Source organism: Paroedura picta, chromosome 4, assembly GCF_049243985.1.
Source record: "Paroedura picta isolate Pp20150507F chromosome 4, Ppicta_v3.0, whole genome shotgun sequence".
Lineage (NCBI taxonomy): Eukaryota > Metazoa > Chordata > Lepidosauria > Squamata > Gekkonidae > Paroedura > Paroedura picta.
In genome coordinates this window covers 103,156,910-103,171,596 of record NC_135372.1, presented here as the reverse complement: position 1 = coordinate 103,171,596, position 14,687 = coordinate 103,156,910, and the positions used below count along the sequence as shown (strand labels likewise).

The 14,687-nt window shown below is 43.9% G+C and overlaps 1 protein-coding gene across 1 annotated transcript in view; it reads right to left on the bottom strand.

The window, feature by feature from the left end:
* Positions 1 to 5,295: 5,295 nt before the first annotated feature.
* LOC143836671 (complement receptor type 1-like) overlaps positions 5,296 to 14,687 on the bottom strand; it is a 101,091-nt gene continuing 91,699 nt past the window's right edge. The window contains exons 32-37 of the mRNA XM_077336218.1: positions 12,472 to 12,568; positions 10,244 to 10,329; positions 9,101 to 9,289; positions 7,819 to 8,004; positions 6,036 to 6,200; positions 5,296 to 5,956 (exon numbers count right to left, since the gene is read on the bottom strand). Coding sequence (XP_077192333.1) covers positions 5,838 to 5,956; positions 6,036 to 6,200; positions 7,819 to 8,004; positions 9,101 to 9,289; positions 10,244 to 10,329; positions 12,472 to 12,568 — 842 coding nt within the window. The 3' untranslated portion in view covers positions 5,296 to 5,837. The remainder of the gene's footprint in view (positions 5,957 to 6,035; positions 6,201 to 7,818; positions 8,005 to 9,100; positions 9,290 to 10,243; positions 10,330 to 12,471; positions 12,569 to 14,687) is intronic.

Sequence of the window (14,687 nt, the reverse complement as noted above, 5' to 3'; positions counted from 1 at the left end):
CATTTAGCTGCACTGGATGAGTTCAAATCCCATGGTCCGGATGAAATGCACCCGAGAGTGCTCAAAGAACTTTCCAGAGAACTTTCACAGCCCTTGTCCATCATCTTCGGGACCTCTTTAAGGACTGGAGATGTCCCGGAGGACTGGAAGAGAGCAAACGTTATTCCAATCTTCAAAAAAGGGAGGAAGGATGACCCGGGAAACTACAAACCAGTGAGTCTGACCTCTGTTGTGGGGAAGATAATGGAGCAGATATTAAAGGGAGCAATCTGCAAACATCTGGAGGACAATTTGCTGATCCAAGGTAGTCAGCATTGATTTGTCTCCAACAGGTCCTGCCAGACCAACCTGGTTTGCTTTTTTGACCAAGTAACAGGTTTGCTGGATCGGGGAAATTCGGTTGATGTCGTTTACTTGGATTTTAGTAAAGCTTTTGACAAGGTTCCCCACGATGTTCTGATGGATAAGTTGAAGGACTGCAATCTGGATTTTCAGATATTTAAGTGGATAGGGAATTGGTTAGAGAACCGCACTCAAAGAGTTGTTGTCAATGGTGTTTCATCAGACTGGAGAGAGGTAAGTAGTGGGGTACCTCAGGGCTCGGTGCTCGGTCCGCTACTTCTTAACATATTTATTAATGATCTAGATGAGGGGGTGGAAGGACTACTCATGAAGTTTGCAGATGACACCCAATTGGGAGGACTGGCAAATACTCCAGAAGATAGAGACAGAGTTCAACGAGATCTGAACACAATGGAAAAATGGGCAAATGAGAACAAGATGCAAGATATGAACGAGACCTTGGGGTACTTGTGGATTGTAAACTAAACATGAGCAGGCAGTGTGATGCAGTGGTAAAAAAGGCAAATGCCATTTTGGGCTGTATCAACAGGGGCATCACATCAAAATCACAAGATGTCATAGTCCCATTGTATACGGCACTGGTCAGACCACACTTGGAGTAATGTGTGCAGTTCTGGAGGCCTCACTTCAAGAAGGACGTAGATAACATTGAAAGGGTACAGAGGAGAGCGACGAAGATGATCTGGGGCCAAGGGACCAAGCCTTATGAAGATAGTTTGAGGGACTTGGGAATGTTCAGCCTGGAGAAAAGGAGGTTGAGAGGGGACATGATAGCCGTCTTTATGTATTTGAAAGGTTGTCACTTGGAGGAGGGCAGGATGCTGTTTCTGTTGGCTGCAGAGGAGAGGACATGCAGTAATGGGTTTAAACTTCAAGCACAACGATATAGGCTAGATATCAGGAAAAGATTTTTCACAGTCAGAGTAGTTCAGCAGTGGAATAGGTTGCCTAAGGAGGTGGTGAGCTCCCCCTCACTGGCAGTCTTCAAGCAAAGGTTGGATACACACTTTTCTTGGATGCTTTAGGATGCTTAGGGCTGATCCTGCATTGAGCAGGGGGTTGGACTAGATGGCCTGTATGGCCCCTTCCAACTATGATTCTATGATTCTATGAAATGTACTCCTTGATACAGAGAAAATTGTAATATAATATAATAATAATTAATATATATATAATATATACCTATCTGTGATAGGTAAGATTGTACGCCCTTGGTCAAAGGGACAGTAAGGGTCAGGATACCTCATGATGACGTATCATGGTCTTAAAAATGAGCTGCACTTTTGCAGACTTCTGAGAACGTATCAATGGGCTTTCTCTCCATGCTTGCAAAGAGTTATTCTAAATAAATCCTCTTGCTGCTTAGCTGTCCTTCTTTTGGTCTTGTGAATTTTACACTACATGGTCCATAACACAGTCCTGCTAGATCATAAACATACAGATAACCCTTTTTCATATAGTGGCCATAGGCCTAAAACAGGGCATAGAACCCAAGAGCTTGCTGATATCTCCTAGCACTGGTATTCAAAGACTTGCTGTCTTGGAATATAGCGATTCCCTTTAGTCACAATGGCTAATAACTATTGATAGACCTATCTTCCATGGATCTACCTAATTCCTCTAAAAGCAGTCTATGCTTGTGACTATCATTACATCCACTGGCAGTAAATGCCAAAAATTTCATACTTCTAGAGTAAAGAAATAGTTCCTTTTAATGGTCCTGAATTGCTCATCCTGTTCATGGAGTTTACCCAAATTCTAGAATAATGGGACAATGAAAAAATATAAGTGGACCTTCCTTTTCTAAACTGGAAAGATGCAGATGCTTTAGCCTTTCCTGATTGGAAAGATGATGTAACCTCTCAATTATTGTATTTTTCTGTATCCACAATATCTCTTTTTAATATGTTAACCAGAATGGTACATAGAAGGCATGTGCACTTCAGACCACTCTGGCTGAAAAATCTTTGAAGCATGGCTGCTTCAGAAACAGACCGGCCAAATACGGTCTGGAGCAAAAATCCGCATAAAAACAGACGAAGCATGGCTGCCTGAAGTGCGCTCCAATGCGCTCCAGCACTTCGGATGGCTGTTTAAAGTGTAAAAGGAAACGATAGGCAGGAACTACCTTACCTTTGCTGCTCTGTGTTCCTGCTCCCCCTGGGGGGGGGGCTTCTCCAGGTCAAAGAGAGGGGGGAGAGAGGCTGTAGGAGCCCAGCCAATCATTACCGTGTATTTTGCATCTGCAATGATGAGGTCTTGCAGCTTGCTAAAGTTTAAAGGGAAACGGGCTGTTCTGTGTTCCCACCTTTGCATGGGCTTCTCAGGAAGAGGGGGGCAGTTCAATGTAGGAGCCCAGCATCTGCAAATGCATTGCAATGACATGGTCTTGCAGCTTGCTTGTTGCAAAGTAAAGCAAGGTAAGTAAGGGGGGAAGCTTAGCCTATAGGGAGGCAAGTTTGGGTGGGAGAAACATTTATTGGCCCTTCACAGAAGATTTTTTCCTTTTTGGCCAAGAGGTTGGCTGCTGCCTCACTGACCTGCTGTTCTGGTAGAGGAGATTCATTGAGTCTGATTCCTGGCTGGCTGCTGTGCTGAACCTTGGAGGATCTTCATTACTGGAGAAGATATCAAATGGTTTGCCTGAGGGACTATTTCTGATTTTTCCCCTTTTCCTTTCTCACTTTTCTTCTTTTCACTTTTAATCACACTTTACTTGACTTCAGTTCTTATTTTTAAACCAAACTATTCTTTGCGTTTCTGTGGGTGGGTTTTAGTTTGGGAATGCTTGTGATTCACTGTTGTTGTTTTTTTCTCCTGGTGTTTATTTCTTCTTTTTTCTCTGCACTGGTCTGGTGGTGTGCTGCTGATTAAGTGCTGTTGTGTCCTGGGGGGGGGGGCACTACTTGTTGTGCTTGGTTCTTATTGGGGTGCTGTAGTTGTTACCACTTAACGTTTTAATCCATTCTTCTCATTGCTGTTGTGGTGGTAGTGGCGTTTGCCCATTTTGGGAGCTGTTGTTCCCTGAGTGGGTGGCCTGCTACTCTGCTCTGGTTTGCTGATGCTGTTGGCCTGAGGGGCACTGCTTGGTTCTTCGTGGGGTGCCCAATTAGGTTTTCCCTTCTAGAGTAACAAAGGGCCCTAGAGGTCAAATCTAGGCCTCTCAGCCACCAGAAGCCACCCTCAAATGGGAAAACCTCTCCCAAATTGGCAAGCCATAGAGCTCACGTAAAATGCAAGAAGAAACCTCGGCCCTCGGAAGGCCCATGGTAAGGGAAAGCGGATTCTTCTGCATTCCCAGAGCTGCGAGGGCTATGTTGGGCTGGCCTCGTGCATACTCGGAGGAGCCGGGGCCTCCCCACCATGGTGAGAGGGAGGCATGCTGCTTCCCTGCCAGTGAGCGGTGAGGGCCTGTGCCCCCTGCCCCCCCTGCCATGCGTTGTTCATGTGGCCATTGTGGTGAGGCAGACCGCATATGCAGGGGAAGCCCCTCCCCGTGTGTACACGGGTAATGGTGGGGCATCCCACGCTGACCCAATAGAACAGTGGCAGCTCATTAGTCTCTTTATTCTCATAATTGGATATAATGGAGGTAGGATGGGGCACCCTCTTTGGGAGCCTCTAAAATTGGACCCCCTGGGTCAACCTTTTTGAAACTTGGAGGGGAGTCGGAGAAGAGGCTTCTGAAGCTACCCTGAAAGTTTGGAGCCTCTAACCTTCCCCCCCCTCCCAGGCCACTGAGACAGTGGAAACCTTAAATTCCCCATTAAAGTCAATGGCGTCATTGAAGTCCTTCAGACACATCTGAAGCCAATTGTGAAGCAGCTGCTTCGGACGGTCTTTTAACAGACTGAAGAAGGTTCTTCTGAAACTGATGTGGTCCAGATTTTTTTTTAGTGCACATGCCTAGTAGATAGTATTCCAAATGAGGCACTTCCTTGTGTGTATGCACACAAACACACTCAGACAGGAACATCAGTATATTGGCAGCTTTATTTTCAATCCCTTTTCTAAGAATTCACAGCATGGATTTTGTCTTATGTCCTACTGCCAAATACATATTTCCATTTAGCCATCCTACTCCATCCTAAGATCTCTTTCTCTTTCAGTTTTGGCCAGTTCAGACTCCATCAGCACATGATTCCCTCAGAAACATTTTAATTGCAGAGGTCAGTGGAGTTTCTGTCCCATAAATTAGCGATCCCCAACCTGTGGGCTGCGGACCACATGTGGTCCTTGGACTACTCCATCCCCCCCAGCCCTTTACAATACACTTCATTGTTGTGGCATGTCTGTATCTTATTTTGAAGGGATGTTTAAACATTACCATAGTGATCAGAGAGCGTTAGGGCAGTGGTTGAGAGTAGAGGAGTAAACTACCCCCCCCCCACCGGGCCTCAGTAAAAGGCGTTGAGTGGTCCCCAGTTGAGTGGTCCCCGGCGTTGAGTGGTCCCCGGTGATAAAAAGGTTGGGGACCATTGCCATAAATGCACTATTCTGGTGTTGTCATGTGTGTTACTTATAGTATGTGGGCCAAAACAATGCCTCCCTGCCGGAAACCCACCAAATTAGACTTCAGCTAGGATTCGATGACCCTCAGCCCACTTTCTCCTATAGGAATAAGAGAACTGGGCAATTTAGTGTCTGATTGTGGTTTCAGTGTTTTTAAATCTATTTAGTTATTTCAATTCCTAAATTATATTTTATTTTCTATATTATTTATATCGTTGTGAGCTGTCTTGAGTCTTCAGATAGAAGACAGTCAATAAATGTAACAATAAATACAGAGAGGGCCAAAATTTGACATGTTTCTACCAGGTAATGTTTTATGTTTTTCTGAGCAGTGTGTGTCTGTATTATGTTTTGATGACTCAGTCCCCCACAATATCACGTTTTTATTACTATATCAAGACTGAAGAGATCACTCAATGATTGACATTCATGAAGCAAACATTTATTAAAGTGATATTTTAAAAATAATTTAATAAAGCTAATTTATTATAGTCAAAATAGCAGTACGAGAGCTATAATTTCTTCCCCTGTTTATTTTAAAGTTCTTATCCTTATATCTATGTCAGTATTTCAGCTTTTCTCCACAAAGAACAAAATGTCAATTCTCCTGAATTTTAAGGTTTGATGCATTTCTAGACTTTAATAAGAGGATAATGTTATGCAGTATAATACTACAAACTCAGAATGGTTCTTTCTTTTTTTGTTAAAAAATATTAGATTTTATTCATGGCAATACCACACTATAGAAACTATTCCCTTCCATGTCTTGCAGGATGAATAGCTACTTAAATAGGCCCAGGGCCATGATCTTAGTATTTAACCTGCAACAAGTGACTGCTCTATCCCAACAATAGTTTATTATCAACAAAATACATTTGCAGAGCAGTCCTAAACAATTCTACACATGTTTTGTGGCTTACTGCCAGGAACGTGTCCAACAGTTGGCACATCTATAGTTAGCATCACTGCTCTTCTTCCTCCTCCAACCTTTCTTTGGGCTGTTGGCAGCAGGACCTGAGTTCATGCATGACTTTGTCCACTTTCTTTTCTAACCCATCCAGGCGTTCTTCCAATGATTTTGCTGTTTATAAAGGGAAATGACAAGTAAGAGAGGAGCAAGCTGGTGTGCACCTCTGGCCTAAGTTCATAAATATACTTACATTTTATGTTTACCATGTCCTTAATTTCTTGTAGTATTGCGAGCAGCTTCTCCCAGGCTAACTCTGTTTGGAGTGTGGGTAGAGCACTGGTATAAGTGGGAACTGTTAAGGATGGTGCCTGACTACCAAAAACAGAGGTGACACTGTGTTCGGAGGAAGTTCTGTCTGCAGTGCAAAAAACAAGGCGAGTGCCAGTAAATGTACAAGTGATAAAGTGTCCCCCTGTACAGCAAAGCTCTATGTTCCACAAAGAAAAGGTAGTGGGGTCTTTTATTCACCTTCAGCTTTATGTGGCAGCCAGCCAGTAACAGTAATCTTCTTTGAGGTTTAAATGAACAAGACATCAAATTGCCTCTAATCATTCATTGGTGGGCCATACGTGGAGTCATATTTACTGCAGTTTTCTCTGCCTTTCCTCCTGTTGGTGATGCAGCATTTTCCTTGTAAAAAAGTACAGCTGCTGTATATGATAGGGTTATATTGAAAGCAAGTATTGAACCAGTCCTGTTGTCCAGGATTGTGATTCTGTACTGCAGCCCTGTTATGCTGGTATTTACCACAATGGGGCACTGTGTTCTGCTGCTGGGGACTAGCAGGTTGGCTCTGAGTTTTGCTGCTGGGCATTAGGATGACAAAGGGATGTAGTACATTGCTCTGGTTCTGCTATCCCTGCAAAAAGACCCCTCACCCTCAGTTTCTACTTCAGCGATTCTCTGGTGTGAACTTGGTCCTTTTGGGTTGGCACTGCCACAAAGGCACAGGTTACGCTGGTCAGTACTGCGCTGGACCTGCTGCTGGGCTGGCCTTGCAGAAATGTCTCCCATTTTACTTTTACTGGAGAGATTATCTGGGACATTCTACTGGCTGCCTAAATATTTCCTCCCCATAGGAAATAATGGAGGATGGGGGCACCTCCTTTGGGTGCCCATAAAATTGGCCCCCCAATCCAAGGAGAGGCATCTCAACCTCCATTCCCAGCAGACCACTCAATATGCTAGATTTCCCATTTACTTTAATGGATCTATGGGATATAATGGTGTCAAATATTTTTGAGAATCCCTAATCTACCTCAATCCAAATCCCTGCACCAATACCGGTATTGGGGAGATTCAGCATATACTGAAACAATTTGGGCCAAATTGACCTGAACCCAATTTTGCATGCCAGTGTTGCTTACAGGAAAGGCAAATTAGCACATAGCAAGGGAAGTGTAAGCATGTATTTCTATCTCATGTAATATACTAGCAAAAAAGCCTATGGTACTTAAAAATACAATTGGTGCTAGGCTTCTTCTCCCCTCCCCCCAAGGTAGGGCAGCCAAGGCCTAGAGAGGTCATGGTGGACCTTTTGGGGGTGGGGACTCCCCTCCTCTCTCCTCTGGCAGCGTGGCTGGGGAAAGCACTGGTAGGGGCTCCCTTCTCCCCGCCACTGGGAGTCAGTCTCAGCTCCTGCTTACTGGGCTGGTACTTCTTCCATATGGAAGAAGTTGGAGGGGGATGTGGCCAAGGGCAGGACATCATTCCTGATTGGCTGTTCATTGGACAGGCGGCTGATCAGGGATAGAACAGCCGGGACAGCCTACCTGATTGGTTGGCGATAAGTCCTAACTCCTCCCAGCACCCTCTTACTGTTTTATTTAGATGTTCAAAATAAGAGCTACTGTACTCTCAGTATAAAGGCAGACAGTTAAGAAGAAGAGCTGTTTTATTATACACCACTCTTCACTACCCAAAGCAGCTTATTTTCCTGTACAAACACTGGTCGAAATATTTGAAATATTTACCCAGGACACATTCTGGAAGAGGAGGCTGCCAAGTACTATCAGCTTCACATGTACTATCACCTCTGTTATCTTTTAGCTTAAATCCTGGTTTACAGTCAAAAAGTATTCTGTCCTGATAACTATAAGAAATCCTATATGAAGTTCTCATTAATCCATTTGGGACATCAGGCATCTTACATGTCACCACTGGAAAAAGAAGAGTAGCATTAAATAAGAAATATTTACACCAAAGAAGAAAATGGGGATCAAGTCTCCAAAACCATCAAGAACAATTCTCTTACTTCATTAGCAGCTATACTTGTCTTTTTGTTTGCAAAAGAAAGAGAGAAACTCAAAATGATATTTGAATATAAGAGCTATTGTACTCAATATAAACAAAGACAATGAAGAAAAGAAAAGTTGGTGTTTTATGCCCCACTTTTGACTACCCAAAGTAGTCCTAAAGCGGCTTACAAACACCTTTCCCTTCCTCTCCCCTCAACAGAAACTCTGTGAGATAAGTGGAGCTGAGAGAACATTAAGAACTGATCTGTGAGAACAGCTCTAAGAGAACCGTGGCTAGACAAGATCATCTAGCTGGCAGTGTGTAGAGGAGGATCGAGGAATCAAACCCTGTTCTACAGATTAGAGTTCACTGCTCTTTAACTACTGCTCCACGTTGGCTTTAACCACTACACTACACTGGCGAAGACAGAACATTGTTGAAAAGCTAAGCTGCATCCACTCAATATGCTTAAGTTTATTTCAAAGCAGAAGACCTAACAGTACTTATATCCCTGGTGCTGCTAAAAAAATATGACTACAAGATACCATACTAAGGATCAAGGCCCAGTTTGTGATCTGAAGTTCATTTATTTGGAAACAACTCCAGTAGAATTCACCTGGTCATTCTCACCACTGTGGCTTGCTTTCACCATATGGTAGTTCAGCTAAATAAAAGTTACATTGTTCCACCAAAATAAACAGATCAAAGGTACCGCTTTCAGAGAAATGTACAACAATGCCATCATCATAAAGTATCATGGCAATGCTGAAGCACTCCATCCAAATATCTTTTAGCAGGGTGTACAGAAAGACAAGGACTTCCCCTTTAGCACTGTTCCTGCATAACTTTCATTGGATCTCTCACACAAGCATCACTGAAATGACAGGAAGTTGGTTAGTAGTACTGTGCTTGGGGAACTGCACTGCTGCCAGCTATTTCCAACGCCACCCAACAGTTATTTACAGGGAAAACAAATGAGCTCATAGCAAGCAAAATATAAACATGCATTTCCATCACCTCTACATTCAGGCGCAGGTGCACTCCACTTTCCATTCTGGTTGGTGTCATATATACACACAATTGTGCTGCTTCCAATCAGAGAGAACGGACTGTCACATCGGTATGTTACTGCTGAGCCATACACATAGTCATACAGCTCATTATATCTACCATTTTCAATGTTAGGAGGAGGATAACAAGGAATTCCTGGGGAGATCAATGAGATTTTATTTAAGGGGTTTAGTTGCAAAGAACAATACATTATTTGGGCTAAATTTTTCATTTACAAATGGCCAACAGATTGAGAAGTAAACTTTCTTCTAGATCAGGCTTTGTGAAGCCCTGGGATTTCTGGAGGCCTTGGAAGATTTCCTGCACGGATGAGAATTTTTTATACATTTTTAAAATTGAAATGGGTAGCCGTATTGGTCTGAAAGAGCAGAAAATATTTAGAGTCCAGTGGCACCTTTAATACCAACAAATTTGAATCCGAAGTATGAGCTTTTGTGTGCACTGCTGCCCCTCCCAAAATGACCAATGATAGGCCTAGAGGGCGTGAGAAGGGGAGAGGTCCCGAATGGGCATGTAGACAAGTATGCTCCCTAATACTCTGCATGATTGCAGTACTTCCGGGTTTCTCAAAGCTTGAAGAATGTTTTAGGGGTTTTTCAACAGTAAAAAAAGCTGAGAAAGGCTATTCAAGTTAAACCAATCCCTTCAACTGTCCCAAAACTGTCTGGGCCAATATATATGGTTGTCCCTACTTCATTTCATCCCCAACAATCCTGCTAAACAAGTATGTGAGTGCCCTAAATTCACCTAATACGTTTCATGGCAGACAGGGTTTTTGAATCTAAGTCACCATTATGCAAGCTCAGCTAGCTCAAGGAGTTGGTATCTTTCTAATACCTTCTAAATGCAACTGCTGAAATGAGCTGGTAAACTATTGTGGTAGGTTCATCACACCACATCAGTAATTAATGTCCACTTGGAGGAAGGAGAAGGAGGGATGGCAGAGACAATCTATGTGGATTTGGAGTTATGTCTCTGTGAGGCTTGGGCACTATGGAAAGGTTTTGAACACTGGGATTCTTGGCAGCTTGAATTTGAGTGTCACTGTGAGATACTTCAAGAAAGACCTTGATGAAAAGATTATCTTACTTTGGCAAAGTGGAGGATCACGATCCCAAACAACTTGGTTGTTATACAACACACACCGAGCTCCATTGTGGCCTATCACTCTGTGTCTAATAGGGAGAGAGTTTTACATATTAGAGCACATGTAGGAAAATACAGAATACTGTCTCAGGAGTTCGCTACTGGCTGTCAACTCCATTTGTCATACAAGATTACTGACATAGTTCAGGAAACCCACACGACTACCAAATTCCTAGTTAGTGAGCCTTCAAACCTGCTTGAAGCTGCTTTTTTCCAAATATTTCAGTGGACTTTCCAAGTTCAAGCCAAAATATTCACTTACCTGTAAATACTTGTTTTTCTTCTTGATTTAAGAATTTCCATTAAAAAATCAACAACCAAAAAACAAGAAACAACAAAGCAGGACCACACGGGTTCACAAAATGCTTTTAGTTGTCGAAGAAAGAGACAAAGCTTTACGAAAAATAGAAATGCCCAGGTGACATTCATTAACCAGATGCCTTTAGGCAAGCTACTTAATCCCCCAGTAATATTACTTAATAGTTATTTTCACATTTTCTATTTATCTCAAGAAGTTTACAAATATGACTATAGGCCACAAATCATAGCTGAGAAAATTATAACAAAATCTACTAAGCTTTCAAAGAAATCAACACCAGATTGACCACCTGTGAGATGAAAATACATCATCATTATTTTTATTATTATTATTGCACTTATTGCCCGCCACTCTCATGCCTGACTCGTGGCGGGTTATTTATTTATTTTATTCATATTTATTTACCGCCCTCCCCAAAGGCTGAGGGTGGTTTATATGGAACCGAAAAATTATACAGGAAACATTACATATAACATGTAACTAACTATAACATTAATATTATTAACTAATAGTAACAGCGAAACTGCATAACACTAACATTAATAATACAAACAGATCCAGGAGTCTATGTGGATTTCTAGGAGGGGGGGAGGGACAGGGGGGCAGGGGTCCTGCTGATGCTGTTGACTGATTGTGCCTGGCCTCAGTCAAATGCCTGGTGAAGGAGCTCCCTTTTGCAGGCCCTGTGGAACTGCTTTAGTTTCGTCAGGGCCCTGATCTCTGCTGGGAGCTCGTTCCACCAGATGGGGGCCAGGACAGAGAAGGCTCTGGCCTTGCTCAAGGCCAGGCAGACTTCTTTAGGGCCAGGGACTATTAGCTGGTTGGTGGCGGCGGAGCATAGGGCTCTTTTGGGGGCATAGGCAGGGAGGCGGTCCCTCAGGGACACTGGGCCATGAGCCTTCTCTGTCCTGGCCCCCACCTGGTGGAACGAGCTCCCAGAAGAGATCAGGGCCATGACCGCGTATGGCCTTGAAGGTAATTACCAGAACCTTTAGCTTGATCCAGAATTCAACTGGCAACCATTGCAGTTGATGGAGGATGGGCTGGATATGGCATCTTCACGGAGTTGCTGTGAGGATCCTGGCTGCTGCGTTCTGGACCAGCTGTAGTTTCTGGGTCAAGACTAAGGGCAGGCCTGCGTAGAGGTGACCATTGCGTGGATCACTGTGACTAGGTGTTCTGGGGTCAGGTAGTAGCTTGGCTTGGCAGAGATGGTAAAATGCCAGCCGAGCTACCTTCGTGACCTGGGCTTTCATCGTGAGGGAAGCATCCAGGATCATGCCCAGGTTCCTAGCGGAGTGAGCCGTAGAGAGCTCTATACCATCCAGGGTGGGCAGCCACGCTTCCTCACATGGGCCCTTCTTACCCAGCATACAGGACCTCAATCAAGAAAAAAACTAATATAGGAGCAGGAGTGGGAAAAGGGAGCACAGATCACCAAGCAGGTGCATGCTCTTAACACTGGGGGTGGGGAGAGTCCGTCAGCTCTTCCTTGCCTCGCTGGCCTCACCATAGACCTGGTGAAAGAGCTCAGTTTTGCTGAAAGTTCCCGCAGGGAGATAATACAGTAAAGAAAGTCATGAAATGCAACATGAAGATTTGTGGCTATCATTTATACACTAGCAGTCATATGGTGAGATTTTATAAGCTTCTAAACTCTACACGGAGGCTGAGCAAAGAACCTAGTAAATGGTTGTTAACTCATTAAATTACTTAAGAGCCAATTCTATCCCTTACTCTAAAAATGTACCAATTAACTCCCCAAAGTGAGCAACTATTGCCAAATCTGAGTAGAACAGACCTAAAGTCTTACACGCATATAAACTGATCTTGTAGGAAACCTTCTGCTCACCCTTCATCACAGATAAAGGTTATTCGATCACCAAGCCGAAGATCACTTTCTCCTGCAATCCTGCCATTCTCTATATTGGGAATAGGACATCGTCTTCCTAGGAGAAATATTAAGACACTGCCTTATTATTTCATAAAATAAGCAGCATGAGAACACAGGGAAGACCGAAATCCCTGCTGGTGTTTCTTTTTAGAGAATGCAGCTAAGAAGGTAGAGGCTTAACTATTTATTTTTATTTTATTACATTTATATATGCCACCTGTTTACAATGAAGATTTGTGGTACAACACAAAGAAAGCATCATGAACTTATAACACTTCTAACAGTAGAACATTATAATTTTACAGCTCTGTAACTATGTAACTATAAACTGCACAACTGTACTTCAGCTCTTTCTGAGAGTATTTCCAGATTAGGAGTCCTCCTGTGCCTCTGCTGGGCACAGGTGGTGGTGGGAGGGGCCTACGGAGCTCTAGTTGGTGGCTGTTTCATTAACCTTGACAGAAGGCTTGGTGGAAGAGCTTCATTTTGCAGGCCCTGTGGAATTGCTTCAGCTGTGGCAACCGCCTGATCTCTTCTGGGAGTTCATTCTACCAAGTGGGGGCCAGGACCGAAAAAGCCCTGGCTCTAGTTGAGGCCAGACAGACTTCCCTGGATCCAGGAATCACTAGTTTGCTGGTATTTTTAAAGCGCAGCACTGTCTGGGGGCATAGGCAGAGAGGCAGTCCCTCAGGTACTCAGGGCCCAGACCACATATGGCCTTGAAGGTGATTACCAGAACCTTAAGCCTAATCTAGTATTCAACAGGTAATCAGTGCTGCTTTTGGGAGTATGGGCTGGATGTGGGCCCTCCAAGGTATTCCCGTGAGAACCCTGGCTGCTGTGTTCTGCACCATTTTTAGCTTCCAGATTAGGGATAAGGGTAGGCCCACATAGAGGGAGTTGCAGAAATCCAGCCTAAATGTGATCATCACCTGGATCACTGTGCCTAGGTGTTCTGGAGCCGGGTAGGACACTAGTAGCTTAGCGCGAGTAGGAGAATGTTAGCTGTACAATTCTTATGTGTTCCTCCATGAAGGAGGAGGTATCAAAGAGTACACCCAGATTCTGGCTGACTGTGCTACTAGTAGTTACACCCCATCCAGGTAGGGCAGTTGTGCTTCCTTGCTGGGTCCCTTCTTACTAAACCATAGGACCTCCATTTTTGAAGGACTGAATTTCAGACGGCTCTGCTTGAACCAATCCGTCACTGCTTAGAGATACTCAGCTAATGAGTCTGGAGTGTATCAGGGTGGCCATTCATCAGGAGGAAGAGTTAGGTGTCAGCAGCATAATGATGACATCCTAGTCCAAACCTCTGTAACAATTGGGAAAGAGGGTGCATAAAGATGTTGAATAGGATTGGGGAGAGAACCCCTAGAACAAGAAAACAGGATGGCACTTACCTGTAATTGTTGTTCATTGAGTGGTCTTCTGTGCAGGCACACATACGTTCTGCAGAATCACAGGCCTGCCGCGGAGAAAAACTCACAAGCTATATATATATGTAATTCTAGAAGCTCCCAAGAGTCCTCACCCTTCCTTTCACAGAGGGTGACCTTCCCACCCAAAGTAACATTATATGGGAGGAGCTAGCACTCTCCCCTCAGTTCTCCTTCCTGCAAGTCAATCCATTATTAGCAGCCCACAGCGAGGAAAGAGGGAGGGTTGTGTGACTGCACAGACCACTCAATGAACAACAGTTACAGGTAAGTGCAACCCTGTTTTCAATTTCGTGACTTCTGTGCAGTCCCACATGGGAGACTAGCAAGATCACACACACTGGAGGTGGGTGTGGGCTTACATAGCAGAAAAATGGATTGAACCCACTCTACCCACAGAACCTCTCCCCAGTTGACATTTCTGACATAGTAGTGGACAAATGTGGATCACTGACCAGGTCACTCCAGTGCAGATGTCTATTAGAGCGGTGGTCCCCAACCACCGGGCCGCGGATTCCTACATTGCCTGGATCAGCTCACTCCATGAAACTTTTTTTTTTTTAAGAGTAGGGCCCTGGTAACATCTCCTGTACACAGAGCCCTCTCTGCTTCAAAACCAGGTGTCAGGTCAGGAGTTACTTAGAAATCACTTGGAGAAGAAAACCCATGTTTGCTTTTAACACCACTCATCCCAATGAAATCTTAAAGGGCCATCGGATAAGGTAGAGGTTTCTC